At 41.9% G+C, this 24,062-nt stretch overlaps 1 protein-coding gene across 1 annotated transcript in view; it reads right to left on the bottom strand.

Annotated features, from left to right (window-relative positions):
- Nucleotides 1-12,825, bottom strand: part of UTP20 (UTP20 small subunit processome component) — a 62,164-nt gene extending 49,339 nt beyond the window's left edge. The window contains exons 1-14 of the mRNA XM_062615484.1: nucleotides 12,707-12,825; nucleotides 11,664-11,744; nucleotides 10,820-10,886; nucleotides 10,491-10,623; nucleotides 9,947-10,135; nucleotides 8,424-8,505; nucleotides 7,216-7,353; nucleotides 6,661-6,816; nucleotides 5,956-6,102; nucleotides 5,331-5,465; nucleotides 3,910-3,987; nucleotides 3,039-3,217; nucleotides 1,007-1,162; nucleotides 436-524 (exon numbers count right to left, since the gene is read on the bottom strand). Of these exons, the coding sequence (XP_062471468.1) occupies nucleotides 436-524; nucleotides 1,007-1,162; nucleotides 3,039-3,217; nucleotides 3,910-3,987; nucleotides 5,331-5,465; nucleotides 5,956-6,102; nucleotides 6,661-6,816; nucleotides 7,216-7,353; nucleotides 8,424-8,505; nucleotides 9,947-10,135; nucleotides 10,491-10,623; nucleotides 10,820-10,886; nucleotides 11,664-11,744; nucleotides 12,707-12,751 (1,675 nt within the window). The 5' untranslated portion in view covers nucleotides 12,752-12,825. The remainder of the gene's footprint in view (nucleotides 1-435; nucleotides 525-1,006; nucleotides 1,163-3,038; nucleotides 3,218-3,909; nucleotides 3,988-5,330; nucleotides 5,466-5,955; nucleotides 6,103-6,660; nucleotides 6,817-7,215; nucleotides 7,354-8,423; nucleotides 8,506-9,946; nucleotides 10,136-10,490; nucleotides 10,624-10,819; nucleotides 10,887-11,663; nucleotides 11,745-12,706) is intronic.
- Nucleotides 12,826-24,062: the final 11,237 nt, after the last annotated feature.

The following is a 24,062-nucleotide window of genomic DNA, read 5'->3' as shown; positions in this document are numbered from 1 at the left end:
GGAAAGATGAACGTTTTAGAATTGGTGCTATCACTGAGGTCAGAGATGGTAATGTCCCCAACTTTGCACTATAGGTCTGGAACAGTCCAGTTGGAGTTTGTCAGTCAATAGTCTCTCCTTCACTTGATTGCTTCTGGTTTAGATTGATCTCCATCCTTTCATTTTCCCACTTCCTTCTTTTCCTTCCCAATTATCTGTCTTTCACTTTGCAGAACATTTGCTGCCCCATTATTATTATCAACAGCAAATGCAGAATCCTTTGCTGGAGGGCATTTCCTCCCAAGCTTTGCTTTTCTAGTTTCACTTGAGCTTGTCAATAGATTTGAATACAATACTACTGCTATTCATTTTCATGCTTTATGTCATCAGAAAAACTCTTTACATATATCTATGTATCAATAAAAAGCAAATAAACAGGAAATAACCATAACTGACCTTTGCAGAGGCTTCCTTTGTCAATGGCTGTGAAGAGAGAGTCTATGAAATTTGTCACACGGTGCAGAGTGTTTATTTTGTCCATTGGTCTGTCCAAAATAAATGGGAAGACTTTACCTCTATGTGACACTGACAGCTACATGCATAGGAAAGCTTTCTTTGACATCTATCTTTTATTACATTACAGATAGCTCACCCCAAGTCTGAAACAAGCAGCAAACCATTTTTGTTATTTCCGATTCACAATTTAACTTGTAGCATTCACTGCACCTTCTAGAGGTCAGGGCTTAAAACACAGAAACTGAAACATGTCATTAACATTACTATGTACTAAAGTACTAAAATTAAGGAGTAGGCAATCAAGAAATGGATATCCTATTCCTGACTCTACTACTGTCATTTACTCATGGCACTTCCACACAGCATTTTTTTTGCCTTCTAACTTGTTTCCCCAAACTAGGGTTAGTAATTATTGTCCTTCCCTTAGTACAATGATTTCTGACAGACACTGATTTCAACTAGACAAGTATTACATAAATACATAACAACAGTACCTTAGAATACCCCTTACCTAATATGTGGCAGTACAACCAAGGCAACCCAAGGCTGTGAAAGGTCAGTGATGTCTTCTTTCTCTGGTAAATGGATTAAAGACAATACATGATCCAACACCAATTCTTCTGCCTTTCCTCCTTGTCTTTTACTTGTTTGTTGCCTTGTATTAGAGCTAAAAATAAAAGCAAATGTTTTAGTAAGCACTTTCTCCCACAGTGTTCAAAGTTACGTTTGCTACTTCTAGCAAAAAGGACTTGTACAACCTAAGGGATTTTTTTTATTATTTCTAATGTCCTCCACAGCACAAAACATTAACTAGTCATGCTAAGAAGCACCAAACATGGCCCACAGGAAGTGTCAGGTCTGTATTTCAAGTTCAAATATTTCTAGAAGGAAAGATAGTAGTTCTCAGTTGGATACCTTCATAAGCAGGACATATAGCTTCTAGAAGCACCTGAGAGTCATCTCTGAGATTATTGTTAATAACCAATGAACTAATGAATGACAGAAAACAACCAGTGAATTAAAAGTCTGGTGACTTAAAAGAGTCTCAAGCTAAGCTCAAATCCACAAGCCCATCTGCAGGCAGAAAGGGTTAACATCATACTGGGACATATGGAGTACTTCACACCTCTTGGACAGCTATCTTTCCACCCAGTGTGCTTGTAAGACTGCAGTTAGAAGCTGCATAGGATCCACCCTTCAATAAAAACAGAGCCATTAGAGGTTTCAAAAACAAAATTTACAAGTGAAACCTCAAGGAATTAAGACTGTGGTCCACCGAAAGAAGATTTCAGATGTTTCTGATGATCAAGGCCTGGTATTTGTAAAATTTGCATACAAAGAGAGAAAATATTTTGCTTTTTGTGTTCCCAGCAGATAAACACAATGAATTTAAACTGCAATAAAGGAAGTTTAGTTCATACACTGAGGACTGGTAAAAAAAAACCCAAACAAACACCTGTGTAATCATGAAAACAGTAAGGTACTGGCACAGGCTGCCAGGCGCAGCTTTGGAACCTCCAGATTTGGAGTATTTAATAACAATTCGGTCGGACATCTTTCAGGACTGGTTCAGGACTTGCTAATTCCATCCTAGGCAGCAGATGAGGTATGCAACTCTTGAGATGTCTCCTAGCCCTAATTTCTGCCACTGACATTGCAGGACCATAAAGAAGTCCCAGGTAGGACCAAGGTCCTCTCAGCTAAGTACTCCATATCACTGGAAATCCAGACAGATCAACAGACAAAGAAAACGAGGGAAGAAAACCAAATGTAATTATACTGATTCAACCTTCTGTCCCATTCTATTAAATAAAACTAGGAAACTCCACAGTTATTGCTTTCAGGAAAGATAAAACCTGACATAAAAGGCAATACAAATCACCACTCTGCAGGTAAATGCTTTGAATTATCTGAACTAGAATGATTAAAACAATTGTTACCAGCAGATTAGCAACGGTCATTCTGTGCTTGACAACGGTTACTCCAAATCTAGAGGCTCCAGGAGGAAAGCAGCCACTTCATTGCAATAAAAATAGCTTTGCAACTAACAGTCACGCTGTGCCAGCACAATGCTATATCTGGATTAATTACATGGCCTTTGGTACCCAGCTGTGTTCTATGTTAAGATTATACTACTACTGCCAAGAAAGCTCCTGGACAAGACATATGCATACAGGGAAGAAAGACAGGCCACAGGCAACAGGTTAATAATAACGAGAACCTGGACTGCAGCACTCACTACAAAGATTACTGCCTGAGGATGCAGCATGCATGTTAGTGTCACAAATCCCCATCACACGCCTACTGCAACACTTGCTAGTCTTTTTGTATCAGCAATAACCTCTTCAGAGTATCTCTTCTCTAATAATCTCAGAAAAAAAATGGGATCCTACTGTATCATTTGGTTTGCACATCTACCAGCAATGCTGACATTTACACCACTTTGGCTAAAACTGTAGAACAACCTTTATGTAGCTCTGTGCTGCCTTCAGGCCTGCAGCCATGCAGACACATCTAGGTTTGCTAAACTGGGGAAGTCTCACCTGACAGACGATTCAGTGAAAATGAGAGGATACTTTTCAAATGGCATTGAACCAATGGTAGGAGGTTCTGCTTTCACCAGAATGAGTTTAGCCAGAATTGCCACTGCTTCATCCTTTGCAAGGGCATCTGTGCCAGAGAAGCAATGCTCAATATATGTCAGAAAGTATGGAAGAAAATGCTGAAGGGACAAAAAAAAACAAACAAAAAAAAAAAAGGCAGAAAACCAGTCAAGGATTGGTAGGTCTCTTCAATCATGATCAAATCCAAAATCACATGACACCAGCCACAGAGGAATCCAAACAGTGACAACCGAGCACTTGCAAAGCACCAGACGTATCAGTCCTGGTGCCCCAAGACACCAGCCAGTACACAGACATCCTCATCCTCCCACCCCAGCAGGTACAGTGATTTGATGTAAAAACTTACTCTGCCTGAAATCTAGCCTCACCAGGACATTCCCAGTCTCTGACTTTACTTTCACCTCCACTCTGTTTCATGAATTTGATTTCTCCTAGGTCACCAGTTCCAGGCCTGACCTACAGACATCCCTTATTCTTCATTTCCACTTAGCTTCTCCAGGACTCCTCCTCTTCATCTCACCCAAAACAAGGCTACCCTTTTAATTCCCAACAGACTAGCTTCTCTTTGTGAGTATACAGGTATCTGTCACCTTTTCCAACCCCAATCACCATTACTAAACTTCCACACAATGGCATAAGTAATCTCTTTCGCTCTTACCAGGTTATGCCAGAAGTTAAAATAAATATTATGTCAATATACAAAAATGCTTCAGCTTGCAAGGCAGGTAACTATGCTATGGATTTCCTTTTGGCAACAAAAATAAACTAATGCACAAAAGCCTCCACGTACCCTCTCAAATTGCTCCATCGTAAACATTGCTTCAGAGAAGTCCAAAAGAAAGCACCGTTCAAATCCACTTGCAAATACCTGCAAGATGCAAATGAAAGGTTGACAAGAACACATTAACAAGAAACATTTCATAGTAAACACTACATTACCTGTGGGACATTTTTTCTGGTTTATGAATCAACCATGCTTTGAATTCTGAGCCATCCAGCCTGGCTCTCTGTTCCCAGCTAGCAGGGTTTGTCAGTTTAGGCACACACAGCAGTACTGTTTCCAGTGATGGGCCAAATACAGACAAGCACAGTCATTTTTAACAAACCCTGCTGGATCCAAGCTGGCTCTGTGCAAAGTCAGCTTACTTACCTCTTTAGTATGATGTGTAAAATGTAAGCTGAAAGTTCTAAGACTTAAGACACACCAACTGTTACGAAAAAGCTTAGATTCAAAAGGTTTTTCAATTCAGCATTTTTTCTGTGCAGTAGATCGTAGAAAGTTTACCACCTCATGGTCAGTCAACCTCTGTGCTTCTGAAGGTGCCAAGATAGGAACAGCCCTTTGAAATACTCAGGATCAGTGCTCCTCAATGCCAAGATGTGCGACACAGAAATACACACCCAGATATTCCTTCCCCAGACCCTTCAGAAGACAACTTTAAGCCTCCTGCTTAATAGAAGCCCATACAAATACCCTCAGATGTTTGAAGGACTGTGTTTCCTGAGCGAAACTAGACTCATGCCACAGGCAGAACCAATCTTACTTCAACACAATCAAGGACGTGTTGAAGACCAGGTGAAATTTGATCTTTTTCAAACAACTGCAACAGCCTTGTTTTCCCATTGTAAATCACATTACATCTTTTCTTTCAAATATCGTTTACACGCACAGTACAACTATGGTCCAAAATTATAATGTAATAAGAAAACTGAAGAATCAGACTCCATAGTAGCATCTCCTATTAACCTTTGCAAGGCTGCATTTGATAGGCATGTATACAGGTAATCCTGTCAATGCTTCAGGAGCAATGGTAGTACTGAAATGTGCCTACCTTTGCACTTTTGAAATCAAACCACTTACCTGAACCTTGTTCACAAAACTAAGCCAAGCTCACTAAATGCTTAGCAACTTAGTGAAAAAACATACCTTTTTCACTAAGTCCAACTCAGTGACCCACTTTATAACCTAAGGCAGAACATGTCCCTTCCCTGTTCTCCCTCCATTATCTACAGAGGCTGTAGGTGTCTGAATCAGAACCTAGTTTTAATTCCAAAAACTAAGGCATTAGGCAGCTTTTCCCTTATCTCTGCAAAAATGTTAAAGGGAACCTTACAGTATATTTCCCGGCATGAAGGAGAATGTCCCGAAATCAGTCTGCTATATGTAACTTAAACTCTAGGATTTTTGCTGTAAGCAGCAGTCCTTGTTACCTTCTCAATAGCTTCCTTGGTCAAAGAATCAGGTAAGAAAACATTCTCGGCCAGCAGGAATGAAGAAATGGTCTTCAGCAGGGTCTTGCAGCAAGATGATGAGAGACCTGGTGTTTGTAACATTTTTATTAAAATCTGAAATGAAAGAGAGAGAACTGGTATTTGTCTATGAAGACAGCGATTGTTTGGTCTGAATGACCTGCACAGTACTTGGAGCAGGAGGACATGGTTTTCTAAAGAACTGTTTCACAGAAATGAATCCTAATAGTCCTGTCGAAGTTTAAAGGCACTAAACCTACATTATAACCTAATGGGGTCAAACATATGTGTATCTGTTACAACTGTTCTAATCACTGATATGGATCTCCTTCACAGAAGCAGGAACTGTTATCTAGAAGCAGAAGCCTTGCTTATTTAAAGAACCACACCAGAATTACAGTACAGAGGTAAATTCTCAGTGGATTGGAGAGGTAGCAATACTCAGAATAAAGGTCTCTGTTCATTCAACTCGAATCCTAAGCAAAATGATGCATCAGAAATGTGTAAAAGTGCTTCAGCTGACCACACCTTTTTGTACCAACTGATAATTCTCTGGCACAACAGCCAATGTGATGGTCTGACCTACCTGACAGACATCTTCAGGCAGTGAGATTTTGGATCCATTTGCATGTTCCACTAGGATCAGATAAGCTTGCAGAACCCTCTGCATCTGCTCTGAAACCATACAGCAATTGGCCTTAGTTATTCTCCTCTGTAAGTCTAAGAGTGACCCCTGTTTAAATGAAAAACGAAAGCAAAAACGTTTCAGAGAAATTATCGGACCCTGTAACTTATTCAAGTAAGTTATTGTTACTTGAAAGTGATTCTGAAGAATCAACATCTCATCTGCCCAACAAACTACTGTTGACTCTTGTTCATGTTCAACAAACTAAACCTTGCAGAAACACCGTGTGATTCCCATTATGTGAAAACGCACACCCCAGATTGCTTGGACAGAAACACAAATACCTCATTAGACAAGGGTCTCCTGAAAGGCCAATAGATTACATACAAAATAGGAAGAAGTACTTGGCCCATGGTAAGGAAGCACCCAGCTTTCACTGGAATTATCAGAAGTACTTTTTAAGCATCATTATGCTGATATGGATTCTGTGAGATTACTCATATCACTACACTATAAGTAAATATAACTGCTCTGGAACACTCCCATTAGTGTCCCTTTCTGTCCAGAGGATATAAATGAGTATTTTTCTTGATAAGTGCACAGGATTTTTTCAGTCTGATGAATTAAAAAAAAAACAAAAATACCCCCAACAAACCACCAATATACCTCCAGGCACTTGAAGACAATGTCAAAATGCTCCTTATGGATATGCACTACAGCTGATCTGATCATCTGCTCAAAGGCTTCTCCTACAGTAACCCATGGGAGTTCAATTTCTTCTTCAGTAACAGGCCCCAGCTTTGACAGAATTAACTTCATGGCCTGCACAGGAAAAGAGCAAATCATGTCCTTATACTTGGAAAATAAATCTAGCAATCCTAAAATTAATTAGTGTATATACTGCTAAAGTATTCCAGTGAGTTTGATTCTTTGTAGAACAATTACAGGAAAAAAAAAAAAGTTATGACTTAAAATCTGAACCATCAGCAAGCAGTTCTATTTTAATATATAAGAATACTGCACAGGAATTTCTAAAAACAACCTTTCTATCTCAAAGAATATTCTTAAAAGGCAGCTTTCAGATCCTGTTATGCAATGAACAGCATGCTTATCATCAAGCATCCACCGAGGTGAACACGACAACACTCAGTGGTTTCACTGAGAGTTGCCTAAAGCCCCATTACAGCAACATTTAAACCAACAATCTTTTCTTGTCCTTACCATCTCTGCACAGGAGTGGAACATGTTTCGAACACCCTTGCACATCTCAAAAAGTAGCTGTCCTACACCTTCCACTTTCTCCGGATGCTCCCCCAGGTCACCAAGCATTAAATTGAAGATTGCATTTTTATCAGACACCTACAAAATATAAGGAGAAAAAAAATGGTTATCTTCTATTCAAAGCTGCCAGATGGATAGAGGCAATTAATTGGCTCCATAGCACCACGTTACTCTCCGAGTCCCTCCTTCCCATAACAGTTCAAACTCATTATTTCTGCAACCACAGAAGGAAATTGAAAGCAGGAAAATTATCAGCTATTCGGTTACTACAGCACCTCTGGCCCGAAGATGTACACAGGTCTGCTTAGGTCACTGCAGCTGAAATATGTGGGTTTGATTATTCTTATGATTTTAAATGTGTGCATAAATGCACCGTTAAACTGACCCCAACTGAAACACAAAGGCTGCTGCACTGGTGTGCAAAGAGACATGTAGCAGCTGATTAGAGAATCAAGTAATCCAACACTGTAACTACAGTCAGAAATACTGCAAGGACTTCTGGCCCAAGATTTTAAAGCCCTCCATTTCTGAGGATTTAACTTGATGTTCAGCATTTTCTGAAAATGAACAAACACATTTGCTTTATTAAGGTCTCTCAACTTAGACAAAAATGAGGATACTCAGATTTGCTAGCCAGTCTCAGAAATCCAGGCTTTTGTGTATTTTGACTAAATAAAACCAAACTACTGCTCCCATTCCTTACTCCATGAAAATCTGCTGTCTGATCTTGACTGATATTCCTGGGAACATTATATACTTTGATTTTCAGGAGTGCAAAAAGGTTGTCATGAGAATTTTCTTTCTACAAAGGCCTTAAAGCATTCATGAAAAAGTCAGAGAGCAAATATGCACTTACAAACTAAAGCCTTCCTTCTGTAAGATTACCCTACCATTTCTAGTCATTTTAGATAAACCAACCACAGCCATGTGGTTTAATTGCTCTTAAAACAGAGCACACCAAGACCTCTGGTTTACCACTGCTGATACAATGTGCATGACATTCTCAGTAAAATACTCTCTAAAAATGACATGCTGGATGGCACTTCAGGCCTTGTTAACCCTTTTTTGGTGAAAACCCAACATTACACATTGAATCCAAGAGCAACCACAGACTGGAGATAGATTCAAAGTACAAACACCTCACTTACCTTTCTCATTAGAAAGACAAAACTTTCGGCAGCAAAGTTTCTGATGTGAAGCTTGTGGTGAGCCAGCAGGGTGCTGTACAGGCTACAGAGACACAAAAGAATCCATTGTCTTAAAGGCAATGCAGGAATTGCCACCGAGTTCAAAATTTTTTCAGTTTACATTGCCACTTTTTACAAACACTAAGAATCTGTCCTCCTAGAGAAGGTAAATACCTTCCTCAACTCAATTCCCTCCCACTTTCCCTGGATAAAGAACAGAGTTTTGCAAAGAAGGTTAAATGATAACACCAGGCAAATTAAGCCACATTCAGAAATACCTCTGAAGTTTCTGGATCCACACAGATTCACATGCAACATCAAAATTTTCAATATATATACTCAGCAGCAGAAAGTAAACCGAAACTGATTTGATAAGCCACAGACTCTCCTGTGCACTTAAAAGTTTCTAAAGATACACAATTTACAGGGGTGATAAATATTTGCATGCTGCTGGTTAAGTATCAGTAACAGTTGCATGTGGCTCACCACACATTCAGTGCAGAGCGAGCGGTGCCTCAGATTTACAACCAAGCAGAAGTTTTTTCAATATGCTTGATAGCTTTCGCTGGGTTGGGGAGGAAATCTGTAACCCCTCTTTTGCTCCATCTGCTCCAAATCAAAACTGGGAGGAAGCAATATGGACACAACGGCTGACAAAAACAACAGCACTGCTACTACAGCAATGTAAAATTGAAAAAGCAGTCACACTGGGTCAGCCCACAGGTCCATCCAGACCAGTAATCAGTCTAAAACAGCCAGAAGCAGATGCCTGTGAAATGTTTAAAAACAGGACAAGCACATGTAGATCAGCCTTCAACCACCTACAACTCAGGGACTCCTCAAGCCAGCAGTGCCTCCTATGCATCTGGTAACTCCCTCCAGATGGGTCAGTTTCTCTACAGTGACCTTCCACATCCACAGCATCCTGTGGCAACGAGTTTCAAAGCATATAAAACTGCATATCTCATCTGCTCTCATTAAACAGACAGGAAGAAAGAAAAAACATAAAGGAGAAAATACTGGGCAAGGAATGATTAAAGACTTGAGGAATTCATTCAATGTCATGAGCCCAGGTGTCTGCAACTCGGAAAGACAGAAATTATGGAACTATGACAGAGGTACCTGACAGATACTTAGGGTACCTGTGTTGAATTCAGACTTGGTCACAGATTTTCAAGATGACTCTGACAATCCAGTGTCTTTCTGAGCTTTGTTCACTCAGCTGAACTGGATGCTTCCTCTCAAATTCCCACAGGAGGAAAGGAGATCGAAAGCCCAAATCTGCAGCCCAACCCACATCCCTCCTCCCGTACAGTGGCCTGTAAAAGTCAGTAGGCTCTCAAATGGAGCTGTGTATGATAAAAAGGCTCAGAGTCTCTCAGAAAGATGGGAAAGTATGCTAACAAGTATTAAACATTAAGTATTTACATTTCTAAAGCATCTAATGACTGCTGATCAAGACAGTTATTAAACACAACTTTTACCTGTATATGTTGTGTATGTCTTTCACCATCAATCTCCACAAGTATTTGTAGAGATAGGAAAGAGAGGTGAAAGCCCATTCCAGCAGGTCTGTGTCCTGTGTATCCAGTAACTTGGTGATGGCCAGAAAGAAGTCACAAAAGTGAGGATAGAAATCAGTCTGAAGATCTCGAGCCAGCTGCACCACTAGACTGTATTTCAGAAAATACACAAATGTTAGTGCACTGCAAAAACAATCCAACAAAAAAACAGTTGGATGTTACATAATCCAGCACAGTCTCTTTGGAAAGAAAGATAGCATCACATTTACTTCTCACTTTCGTTTAAGGGAGAAGCCATAAGGCAGCTGTGGATGGCAAAAGTCTTATAATTTTTTAAAAACCAAGCAGGTAACAGTTTAAACAAGAAGACATAAATAACATCAAACAAAAACACTACTATATTTTCCTCAGGTATAGTAAAAAGAAAGAACACTCACAACAGGAGTCATTCTTACTTTTAATACCATTAGGACTTCTGACTACATTTTGTTTACCATATACTTACTCTAATAGGGGTTGGTAAGCAAGACTGCCTTCAACTTGCAAATGTGTCTTCAAGCTTTGCACAATGGCACTCTGGTAATAGACCAGCTGATTGAAGGACTGGCATTTGTTGGCCACTTCATTGTAGAATTGCACTGTTCAAAGCACAAAAGAAAAACCCTGAAAATGAGTCCAGTTGGATGTAGGATGTCAAAGAATAATAGCTGCCCAGTGCCCAGTCCAAAAAAACAATCAATAGAAAGTCTCTCACTGGGCTCTGGATGCAGAAGAAATTTATTTTAAATTTTAACACTTTAAGGCAAGCAGGAAACCTGAATAAAAATGACATACCAAAATGCTGAGTGAGGTTCAGTTCCCTCCATTTTCGCAGTCCTTCAGAAAAGTAGGTTTCAACCTCCTGTCAAAACAAAGATAAAATAACAGCTACCAACCCTAATGAATGTAGCCTGCAAAGATGAGAGGTTCAAATAAAGAAAACTATCAAATGCCTTAAACATTTTCAGAATATTTCAACAAATCCTGATAACTTCATTTCAAAAAGTTCTAAGGAATTTCCCTGAAAATAAGAATTTGCTATGTTCAAAACACATATGAAAATATTATCTGGTGACAAGACTTGCTTATATAATTGCTTTTTAGACCTCTGTTGACTGGCGTTCATAATACAAGATGCTGAGCCATAGCCCAGCCAGCACAAATGCTTTGGGATTTCTTTTGCCATCTTCACACCTATTGAGTGAACACTATAATCACAATGATGATCTATAGGACACATGTGAATGACTCCTCTTTATGACATGTAAAGACACATGCTCATGCTTTATACATATGTTGTGAATACTGCAACTGCTTAGCACCTGTAAATCTTTGCAGGTCCAGACCTAGGACTGTCGACTGCCACAGCAGCATCTTCCATGCTCAGAAACACTCACAGGTCCAGCCACATGGAAGCCATCAGGATGGTGGCTGCCAAAGAGTCCTTACAAGAGTTACAATACTGCTAAGTTGGTGGAAGAATAGAGGGGAGCAAAGCACTAAATAAGGCTCCAGGAAAGGCAACTCTTGCAGGAGCTTCTTTCCAAATTCCTCCTGAATAAATGTCTTATGGGAATCTCTCATTAGTGTAGCTACTTGTGATATGATTTCAGAAAATGACCACAACTACTGTTCTCACCTCAGCATAGCTTCCTGTTCTGTCAATCCGATGAATAATATTGATATTAACATTGCTTAAGCGCTCCGAAAAGGTAAGAAACTGTAAAACAGAAAGATATACTTGTTTCATGCTCAGTTCTGAGAACAGCCCTCTTAATAGCACACTCTGCAAACAGAAACCCCCACTTTTAAAGGCAGGCTGCCACACAGTACCCATCAATCTGTAAACAGTCCTACTATTTACAGATTTATGAGTTTATTTACTTACTATTAACAAGTTTTAAGGCAAAAAAAAAAACCAACTCTGCTTAAAATGCCCATGAACAAGGCTCTGCTCCCTTGCTCTGCACAACCAAGACTCGCAGCCCACAAGTTTTCACAACACAGTGAAAAAGATGCAACGAAATTACAAGGACATGTAGCGATAGGACAGTGCATAATGGCTTTAAAGTGAAAGAGGGTAGATTTAGATTAGATATAAGGAAGAGGCTCTTTAATGTGAGGGTGGTGAGACACTGGCACAGGTTGCCCAAAGAACCTCCAGCTGCCCCACTCCTGGCAATGTTTAAGGCCAGGCTGGATGGGCCTTGGAGCAACCTGGTCTACTGGAAGGTGTCCCTGCCCGCGGCAGGGGTAGGAACCCGATGATTTTTAAGGTTCCTTCCAAACCAAGCCATTCTATGAGTCTATGAAATTTACCGAATTTGAACAAACTGCTCAGCTCTTGTCTTTCATGAAACAGCACCCAGGATGTATCCACACTGGATATTACTTTTTTATTAAATCATGTCATTTTCTACGTTAAGGCTGTGGCGTGCCTGGTGTCCCCGATCCGGGACACGGGAGAAGCCGCGCTCCGGCGACGGTGTCATGGCCAGGGTCCCCCCGCGGCGCTGCGGGAACCCAACGCGGCTCCACCACACTACCCGCCCTCCGGCCTCCTCCCCCAGCACCGCTCTGGGAGCCGGGCACTACTACTGAACTAACACCGAGGATAAAAACCCCAAGACCCTTCCCCGGCCACCAGCCGCGGAGACCCTGCGGAACCGGGCGGGCGCTCACCCGGTGCGTGTTCCCCGACTTGTGGGCTGCGGACTTGCTCTTCATGGCGGCAGCGGTACCCACAGAGCAGTCCCGAGCCCCGCAGCTCCACACCGACACCCACACGTGCCTCCTATGCGCTGGGGGCCGCCATGCCGGCCGCGGGCTGCCGGGAGCAGGAGGCGGACCCGCCGGCGGAAGGGGCGGGTGGAGGATGCCGGATGCCGGTGTCGGCCGAGGCGTATGTAGGGAGGGGGGCTCGAGGTCAGGCAGTTAGAATTTCTCTGGGTGACTTGTGCCAGTGTGTCACCAGCCTCTCAATGGAGAATTTTTTCTTAACACCTCATGTAAATCTACTCTCTCTCAGTTCAAACCCTTGTTCTCTCACTACAGGCCCTTGTAAGAAAGTTCTTCTCTGTTTTTCCTCATACGCCCCTTTTAGGTACTGGAAGGCTGATGTAAGGTCTCCCTGGAACCTTCTCATCTCCAGACTGAAAAAACCCAACTCTCCCAGCTTGTCTTCATACCATAGGTGCTCCAGTCCTTGGTCCTCCTCTGGACTTGCTCCAACAGGTCCATGTCCTTATGTCTGGGGTCCCAGAGCTGAATGCAGCACTTCAGGTAGAGTCCAACAAGAGTGGAGTAGAAGGGAAGACTCATCTCCCTTGAACCGCTGATCACTCTCCTTTTGATGTGGCCCAGGCTTTCTGGGCTGCAAGCACACATTCCTGGATCATATTGAGCTTCTTGTCAACCAACACCCCAAAGTCCTTCTCCTCAGGGCTGCTCTGAGTCCATTCTTCTCCAGCCTGTATTTGTGCTTGGGATTGCCCTGGCCCAGGTGCGGGACCTTGCACTTGGCATGGTTAATCTTCATATGTTTGGCATTGGCCCACCTCACAAGTGTGTCAAGGTCCCTCTGGATGGCATTCCTTCCCTTCAGGGTGTCAACCGAAACCACACAGCTTGGTGTCATCGGCAAACTTGTTGAGGGTGCACTCAGTCCCACTGTCCATGTCACCGACAAAGATGTTGAACAGCATCAATCCCAACACTGACCTCTGAGGAATGCCACTTGTTGCTGTCCCCAACTTGGACATTGAGCTGTTGGCCATGACACTTGAGTGTGACTATCCAGACAGTTCCTTATCCACTGAATGGTCCATTCTGTCAAATCCATGTATCTCTAGTTTAGAGACAAGGATGTTGTACAGAACAGTGTCAAATGCTTTGCACAAGTCCAAGTAGATGACACACCAGTTACTCTTCCCTTATCCACCAATGCTGTAACCCCATTGTAGAATGCTGCCACATTTTTCAGGCACAATATGCCCTTAGTGAAGGCATGTTGGCTGTCAGCAGCCACCTCCTCATTTTCCATGTTCTTTAGCATAGTTTTCAGGAGGATCTGCTCCATGATCTTGCTGGGCACTGAGGTGAAACTGACTGGTCTATAGCTCCCCAGGTCTTCCTGTTTTCACCCTTTTAAAAATGGGGGTTATGTTTCCCCTTTTCCAGTCAGTGTGAACTTCACTGGACTGCTATGATTTTTAAAATATGATGGATGGTGGCTTAGCCACTTCATCCGCTGGTTCCCTCAGGACCCGGGGGTACACCTCATCAGGTCCCATGGACTCGTGCATTGTCAGGTTCCTTAAATGGTCTCAAACCTGATCTCCTACAGTGGGTGGTTCTTCATCCTCTCAGTCCCTGACTTTGCCTTCTGTGGCCCACATGGTGTGGCTGGAGCACTTGCCAGTGAAGATGGAGACAAAGAAGTTGTTGAGTACTTCAGCCTTCTCAGTATCCTGGGTAAGCAGGTCTCACTTTTTGTTCCAGAGAGCACCCACATTTTCCCTAGTCTTCCTTTTATCATAGATGCACCCATAGAATTTGTTCTTGTTGCCCTTGACATCCCTGGCCAGATTCAGTTTGCACAAGAGAAAGTGGTCACGGACTGATTGCTGTTCACTGCTGTGCTTACAGCAGTACCAGGGCTGGTGGGGGCTTCTGCCTGTGGCTGCAGTTGTGGGACGTAAAGGATGTGTATGGGGAGATGGGAGGTGAACTAAAAGCTGGATGAAGCTTTGGTTTGGGCAGGTGCAGTATGAGCAGGCTCAGAATGACAGACCATTTTGGGTTGCAGCTTACAAGGCTTGGAAGTTTGTCCTTCGCTAGCCTGCCTGTCCTGCCTGTTACAAGCAGATCAAGGCCGCTCTCAGAAACCAGGCATGCAGGTTATTCAGACACAAGGTTGTCTCTGAGCATGGCTGAAGTTCACTATTAAGAGCACGTAGGGAGCCACAACTTTGAACAGACTCAACAGGTTAAATGCTGCCAGGTGCATCCAGAAAAGCTGCCCATGGGCAGGCAATAAGCCATTAACATGATAGCCATCTGGACAGGCAGGGGAACGTGCTTCCTGCAGCAGCTATAAAGTCAGAGAACTACAGAGACAGCTGTTACATTTAAAGCTTGCTCTTCTGTGGCTGAAATAGAAAGGACTTCTGGCACTTGCATGAAGTGGGAAGAGAATGCACTTTTGTTCCAAAAGGTCGGCTTAAGTGTTTTCAGGCTCCGTGAGAAAGTGCAGGTAACTGTATGTGGAAAGGTCTAGAGCCACAAAAGAGCTTAGGCACCAATTGCAGCTGTTTAAAAGCACAAATACTTCTCCATACATGATCAGTAAATTCACCTAATACATTTCCTACATATTGTGAACTCGAAAAAAAACCAGTCCACAACATCTCTTTTTTTCATTATGAATAGCATCTTGATGAGTTATGGAACTTTCTGGGATGAATGTGCTCCAAAATAATCCAAGGGAATGAGTGAAACCTGACATTCATAGAAAGCAACAGGGAGAAGAGCTCAGGTGTGCTCTGTCTGTTGCAGAAGAGGAGCCACCAGGAAAAAAAAAATAGAGGAAGTTTTTAAAAAGTTAAATGCTCCTTTATAAACTGACAACTTCTCCAAGGAGTGACAGACCTGCAGCTGTTGATGTCCATGAGAGCTTCTGCCCATAAGAAATACTGGTGGACTGCATTACAACCAGCACTGAATATAGCCTTCAGAGATACATCTGAGTGAGCCTCAGGGTAGTAGCACAGGTATCAAAACCAGTATGGCCATGACAGTAGGTCTGGCATTTCAGCTGGGAAGGGTCTTTGACCCAGAAGGTACTTCCCCAGTTCTGTATGAGTTAAAGCTATGTTAACAAAATCCTTTCTACATACACTCATCTCTGACTGCAATGCTTCCAGCCTCAGGCTTTATTCTTTTACTGCTCCCGGAAAAGCTGCAGCTGTCCCATCGCTGGGCAGACCCCAGCTCCAACAGCTTGTGATAATCTGGTGGGCCCAGCTGTCAGCAAGTCTCCTTCAGAAATCCGTGCTAACAGCAAGCAGATGGCCTTCTGAAGAATGATGGCTTATCAGTAGTAATACCAGTAGAGGCACGTAGAGGTAGTGGTAAAACAGCATATGCACGTCTATCATAGTCACCTATGCAGATCTGACTTCTTCAAACACCCACTGTAGACTACAACCACCAGTCCCTGTCAGTAATCCATCAGCACTTCTGGGGCAGGGCTAAGATTCCTATGTCTTCTCCATTTCTGGCCTTTTAAGTCCTGCCATTCAAAATTATTTGCAGGACTCAGCAAGAGCCGGAGCCACTCTATGTGGAAGCAAAGCAGTCTTGTCCTCTGCTAATGTGGCTGACCTTGAGTCAATGTTACACTTTCCTTTGGTTTGGTTTTGGTTTATGTTTTAAATGAGCACTGTCAATTTAGCCTTATAGTAGTAATTTGGGGTAAAATACCTCCATATTTAACCCAGGATGGTCTCACAGGGCAGAATACATGTCACATAACCTGAAGCATTTACAATGCACATGTCTGCCCCTTAGCAATCACTTCAAGCTCCTTTTATATTCAGTGCAGATCTAGGCACATTCTTGTACTTGAGACATCTGTGTTAGAATAAAATGAATCATGACTTAGAATTGGTAGTCTCAGAGAGTCTGCATGACCCCATTATATGTGCATATCTGCAACTGATCCTGTGAATGCCCCCCATGACATGTCTCAGTAACCACTTAAGTACACAATATTAAAATTGTAGAGTTGCCCTGCTTCCATCATAGTTTTACACGTATTCACCACAAGCATAACACTCCTGAAACCTGTGCAAGACTTTGTTTCTGACTAAGGGACATACTATCTAGTACAAGGCAGTGAGTAGCCAGGACAGAATATTGTAGATTGCAGAGGTGCACAGCTGTAAGATTTCTACTATGTTCATATGCTCATGATGGGGATGTCCCAGGAAAGGAGTTTGCAAAGGGAATTTCTTTGGGAGAAGATCTTGCTTTTGAAAATAGATTAATACAAACAGAGCATTTTAAAAATAGATTAATGAGCAAACAGATTAACAGAAAAACTCGTGACTTTAGCCAAACAACTTCCAAGTTTGGATGCCTAAAGGTAGGTTCATCAATCAGTATTAATGACACTAAGTAAATAACTGGAGTCTTGAAGGGGTGAAAGTTACCTGCCTTGGTTATGAACCCAGAAGTCCTTCTCCTTGCCTGTCTCGAGTTACCCCACAGAACAACTTGGGGTGCATGTGGCTGGAACACCACTGCATCACAGGAGCTCTCCAAAATCCTCATAGAGGAGAAAGCTGGTGTGGCTTTGAAGGCAGCTTGTACAAGTGCGTATTGTCTTTGGTGTTCTCTTTCAACCAAAGCAAACAGATTTTTTTCTCTTTCTGTTTTAATTTCTCTGGAAAGTAGGAAGTTTGCAACACAATGACATATTTTCACTGCCAGTTTCCTCCTCAGCTTCTAGCTGGCATTTTGCCTTGCCTTGCGGGTAAAACCCCCCACAAGATTATGTAGGATGTTGTCAAGAGCATTTGCATTTTCAAAATCAAAGCAGACAAGATACTGGAATCCTGTTCTGCAAACTGGTGGGATTGTTTGGCCACATTTTTTTTCTAATATGCCTGAAGCGCAGTGATTCTGCAAATAGTGCAACTCCAGGTCAATGCTAGTTGAGTCCTGGAGAGAATTTCACTTACTTACCCTTAGCTTTGCAGATCAGCGAGGGTTTTGGACAAGGAGCTGGACTATAGATCCCAGATATCAGCAGCTATTTGGTTGTGGGGTTGAGTGTTCATGCCTGAAATATCCTGACATTACGGACTTCTCTCACAGAAAGGGACACTGACATCTTGAGACATCTAGACCAGTGGTTCCTCTATTGCAAGTCAGGGTCCTGCTGCAGAACTGGAACAGGTGGACTGTACTAGCTCCATCTCTAGACATCATTTATAGAGATGGCCTGGGGATAGGAGGGTTTTGCAGTAGTCAACACTTCTGCTGTTCTTCATCGCACTCCTCTGCCACAGATGCAGCAGCAGAACTGGCTTCAGCATTGTTGAAAGTGAGCAACAGGGGCAGCAGGAAGAGGACCCACAAAGGAAGCAGGGGAAGGGAAAATACACAGGAAGGATAGAGTCTTGTTCTGCAAAAGGGATGTGAATTCTCTCCTGCGTTTCACTCTCACCATTAGAACTAGGGGCATCTGGATTTGACAGAGACCATCTGGATTCCAGGCTATCAGCTGCTTGGGACTAGTAAATGTCTGATTACAGTCTAACTCAGATTTCTGTCTGTCCCGAAACCTGGCTATTTGGCATGTCGAGGAAGAAATCATAAAGCCTTTAGCAGTTGATCTGAAGCTATGCCCCCAAGTCTCTGATTCCCCCTCACTCCAAATCCCTCATGTTTGTTTGGAAGCTGGAAATGACAGTGTGGTGGTGAACTGGGGCTGTGGGATCACAACTGCTTTAAGGTAACGTTAAATCTTCAAAAAAAAAAAAAAAGGGAAGACAGGAAATTGTAAAAATCTCTTAGAAACAGGTGCACACCAGAGAATGCTTTCTTCAAAATCATTGCCGTCTCCCATATGCAGTTTTCTTTCTTTTGTCCTCTTGCTCTATCTTTATCTGTCCCTTTATCTGTAAAAAGCCACTGAGGAATAATAATAAATAAATCAGTAATCCAAGACAGCAATTTCTCACAATGATTTTGAGAAGCTAATTGTGAGTAGAAAACACAAAATCATAGAAAAACAGGGTCAAGGATATTTCTTTCCTCAAGTAGTTTCTGCCTTCAAACTTGCCAAGTCAGTTATGCATGACATCCAGGGGCAAATAAGGCCAGGCTCAGCGTTTTGTTACTGAAAGGAATGGATGTTCCTGATACTGAATAGAAGGTAACATACAAAGCAACTGATACTATTCTCCATGTCTCTGCATCCACCTCATTCATACAAGATACATCCAAAATGTAAGTACCTAGGTTTGAGGTTTTGGTGAATTTCTTGTTTTGTTTTGGGTTTGTTGGTTTTGGTGTTTGGTTTTTTTTTTTCCTTATTTGAGGGTTCAGATGTCCTAATATGCAGCTCTAACTTTGCTCTGAGGTTCCAGCAGAAACAGTACCTCAGTTAACCATTCCTGGACCCATAGATCCAAGAGGCATCATCACAAGCTGAAACTCTCAAGAAAAGGCCTAAAAATCTCAGCACTGCAGAGCCCTTTAGGGAAAAAAAGCCCAATCCAAACCACCTTTAAAATTCTATTTAAGCATACGCTTAAACTGAGGCTGTTATGAAGCAGTCTAATTTTGGTGTGTACTGCTTGATGACTTATTTATGGGTAGCTTAGAAAAATGGAAGAACTTACACAGCATCAAGAGACAAAGCAGCCCTTCTTTCCACTTTTACTGTGTTATCAACTGTTGGTACTGGCTGCTAAATTGTAGCTATCCGTGAGAAAGTTCCAGAATTGGTCTATATAAACTGGCCCAAACAATCGTGACTAGGTTCCTTGGTTGGTTTCAAAAATTCTGTGTTACCTGAAGAAGGATTTGCCACTAAAATCAGGTCCACTTTTAGATAACGTCCCTAGTCATACTGCAGTAAGAATTCTAGGGACATCTCAGATATGTGTTCTTAACTCCGTAACTCACAGGTTGCTGCTAGTCAATGACTCCCTGTCTGTGATAATAAACTTACAAGGAGATACAACTGCGCTTTGCTTGGAAAAGAATTACCTCTGAAGGAAGAGATGGAAAATTTTATCGATGCTCTGAGCAGAGATGTCGATAACACTAAGGAAAGAAACAAGGCTGTCCCTTCTTTCCACAAAAATTAAATAAGCTTTTGGACCCTGCTGCTGCTGCTAATACTGACTTGTGGGCCTAAGTTATGATCAGAACAAATAAAACAAGTGATAGAAGTAAAATGTACTGAAATAATAGGTCCCTGTGCAAAAGATACCTAGGTGGAGACTGATACTGCAGAAACAGAGAAAGTGGAAATAAGCATCAACCTCCAAGTGAGATAAAAAAAAAAAAAGACAATGAAGCAGGTGAAGTCCTTGTTGCTTAAGGGTGCAGTTCACCTCTTTGGCTATAGCCACCTGCTGCACAGAAGGCTGTATCCGACCTGGCATTCACCTCCAGTGGAAGATGGGTACTTACACGGTGCTGCATAGATAAGTTAGCAGGTGCTCCACCAGTGTCTGTTTCAAACTGAGATGAAATGAGCCCCCTTAAAATGGTGATCAGCTAATGCTACTATACAGATACAGGATGTTTGCTGTGCCAAGAGATGGTTTTCCTTAAAACCAGGTGCTACCAAAGTACTTCTCTACTGACATGTCTACCTCTGTGTTCCCTTGTGCGTAACAGCATTCACTGATTTTGCAAATTGCTAACACTGTCACATAGCATTTCCATTATAAGTGTAAATTGGACTGTGCAGAAGCTGTGGGGGCTTTATTGTGCTGGATCTGCACTACTTTTTTTTTTTCATCTTCAGAAATGCATATTAAAGTTATTATTTCTTCCCCTTTGGCTTAGCCCACCAGCCACATTTTCATCAAAACTCCCTCAATAGTCTATTTGAATGAGTACTAAAGCTGGTTACCACTACACTATAATAATAAACAAATTACTGTAAGATTCCCCCTGTGCCTGGATTAGTAAAGTCCCCCCTCCACGGAGTTTGGTCATGAAAATCCACATAATGTATGCTCACTGTCCCTCACCCACCTCAGATCACCCACCACTCCCCTGCATCTTGCAACAGCTATAAGACGGCAGTTCAAGAGGCCACAAAACCTATGGTGTGTCCCAGCAGCACACTGGGAGAGACCATAGGTACTGGCAGTTTTTCCACTCTCTGAAAAAAACAGGGATTTGCTGTTTCAAATGTCCAGATAACACTAGATATAGGTGTAATGAGTTCCATGCTATAGAGCAAAACAGAAGAAACACACCAAACCAAAGCCAGCAGCTGCAAACAGTTGGACATGAGGAAAAACCTCCTTTGTCATGTACATTGGTGATGAATTTCTGAGGATGTCTGACAAGCAAACCAGTTAAACATATAGAGCTGGTGCAAATATGCATAACTGTCTTGAAACGTTTCCAAGCAATGTATCTGTGTGATCTCCAGCATGGGCAGCCTTGACAGAGAGCAGAAGAGAGACTGAAGAGGATTAGAAAGGGTTTTAAAAGAGAGACAAGGCAGTCAGTTCATAGAGACACTTGAAAAATGGAAGAATTAACTGAATAGCAAACAGCAATTTGTAGGGAAATGCCTTTTGGGACTGGGAGTCCTGAAAAGAAGGGATTCTAGCAGAAGAAATGTGAGAGGGAGGAGAATGAGAAAATTTCTTCATATAAGGAGACGGAGGGATGAAAGGAGTGAGGCAGCACAAGAGATTTAGCAGTAGGAATTACAAAGGAGGATGGGAGGCAGATAACAAGGAAGATGTCAAAACTGCTAACAGACACTCTGGAGTATGAATCATAGAATCATAGAATAATTAGGGTTGGAAAGGACCTTCAGATCATCTAGTTCCAACCTCCCTGCCGTGGGCAGGGACACCTTACGCTAAATCATGTCACCCAAGGCCTCGTCCAGCCTGGTCTTGAACACTGCCAGGGATGGAGCATTCACAACCTCCCTGGGCAACCTATTCCAGTGCCTCACCACCCTAACAGGAAAGAATTTCCTTCTTATATCTAATCGAAACTTCCCCTGTTTAAGTTTTAACCCGTTACCCCTTGTCCTATCACTACAGTCCCTAATGAAGAGTCCCTCCCCAGCATCCCTATAGGCCCCCTTCAGATACTGGAAGGCTGCTATGAGGTCTCCACGCAGCCTTCTCTTCTCCAGGCTGAACAGCCATAACTTCCTCAGCCTGTCTTCATACGAGAGGTGCTCCAGTCCCCTGATCATCCTTGTGGCCCTTCTCTGGACTTGTTCCAACAGTTCCATGTCCTTTTTATGTTGAGGAATGGAAGAGTAAATCAAAATAATCAAAGAGAAGAGCTAGTTAGGGCACTGAGGCAGTGGAAGGGAATATTTTTCAGAGCATTTTTAAGTGCCAAAGTTAGCAGGCACATTTCCAGAGGTTTCCTCTGTAGAAAATGGAGAGACAGGCTCCTCCATGGAGCATATCAAAGCATCAAAGTTTCTTTCTGAAGAGCCCTCTTCAGTAGAGGGGAAATATAGGAAGCCAAGTTGATTACCAAAGTACCTACACTGTGCAACTAAACCAGACACATCTCAAAGTAACACCAACTAGAAGATGTGAACAGAGATAGTTTGGACATCAGGTAGTGGAAAAAGGGAAAACAACAGAGATGAAATAAGGAAATTCGGAAAAGATCTACTAGGAAAAAACCCATGAATTTTTGTAGCTCATTCTGGTGAACACTTGACAGAACTTTCTCATACATTAACTGAAAGTAAGCAAACTAGTTGAATTGTAATTCTCTTGATGCAAAATTGAACACCTTAAATAAACAAAAGATCCCAAAGCTCTGAGAATAAAGTTCAAGCATGTAACTTATTTATCCATTTGAGTTAAAGAAGTAAAATTTGTACCATGATCTTATTCCCATAATAATTGTTCTCTTGAGCAAATAGTTATGTATTCCACATCTCACTGCGCAGGGAGCCCATAAATACATTTTGAAATCTGCTCTTTTAAATGAACAGAATTCTCCAGCAAATACATTGTAGTCTCCAAAGCGTTCAGATTTAAATGCTCAGTATCCAAGGCTAACTTAAGTACTTCCTTCAATCGTGAGGCACTGACTATTGATTTTAAAAGGTGTGTTGGTATTAGGAGTTACACAATCTGAAGTTTCCTTCTCAAGACCATGAAGCACTCACATTTAAATTATTTTGCTTGCAAATTGCATTCATTCAGATTTCTGTGGAATGCAAAACCAGAAAAAAACAAACAACCGAGAAGATTTAATTAAAAATGTCAGTATAACCATGATGTATTTCTGGGACTTTTGCGCATCTCTCTGGCTCTTTCCCCCCATATTGATCTCTTCCTTCGTAAGTAACTCCTTCTCTCTTCGTGTCCCAGACAAGCTAAGCATGAGAGGACAAGCACTTCAAGCAAACAAGATGCTACCCTGAAAGACTTCCCTTGATTAGGGTCTCAAGCAAAGACCTTTGGCAAACCTATCTCCCTTAAAATTTAGGATTTGGATAGCATGAGGATTGGAAATGCTACAGACATAGAATTAGGGAACTATGCTTCTTGAAGTATTTAACCTGTTAAGTTTATGGTGGTGTTTTAAGGCATAAGACACTTGGGAACTGTATCACATTCTTGCTATTGCCCACAGACAATGCAGTCTGAGCAAGAGGGGGTTCTAAATATATGGTTTTGTGCTTTGGGCACTGCAAATCCAACTAGCTGGAAAGAAGTTTCTAAAAGTATGCTAGGAAATGTACTCTAGTGATATTTTTGGAAATAAAGAGGTGACAATTGCAGGACATCTCTGCACAAGAACATCCCAGTGCTCAAAATGCAGGTGTCATGTGACTATTTCTAAAGAACTGATCCAAATTTCACAACAAATATTGATAATGATACTGCTCTTCTGAATATCCTTGTAGGGTCATTCTGCCATGTCCAAACACTGTTAACAGAAGAAGAACTGACAAAAACAAAAAATTAAATAGACAGCTAAGAACATCAATAAATAACGCTGTGGAGATTTCTCTAAGGCAGCATTAAACCAGAAGCAAAGTCAGTGATGATGGCAGTCAGGTAGCTAGCTATACTAAGTTCAGCAATTCAAAACAACAGTGTATGGACAAGCATAGCAAGCAGGATTGATTAGTGTGGAGCCAAACATTAACTCTTCTTCAAAAATATAAAATACCATGAGCAATGAACTTCCATTACATCAAAATCCAAGCAGGCTTTTTAAGGTGATAAGCGCTGCTGTGCAGGAAGCAGTTGCAGTTTTATTAATTTTGCTGCAA

The sequence above is a fragment of the Pezoporus occidentalis genome, unplaced genomic scaffold (genome assembly GCF_034315485.1).
Source record: "Pezoporus occidentalis ecotype Australia unplaced genomic scaffold, CSIRO_AGI_Poc_V1 ctg182, whole genome shotgun sequence".
Lineage (NCBI taxonomy): Eukaryota > Metazoa > Chordata > Aves > Psittaciformes > Psittacidae > Pezoporus > Pezoporus occidentalis.
Note: the sequence above shows the minus strand (reverse complement) of the source record. Positions and strands in the feature narration are given on the sequence as shown.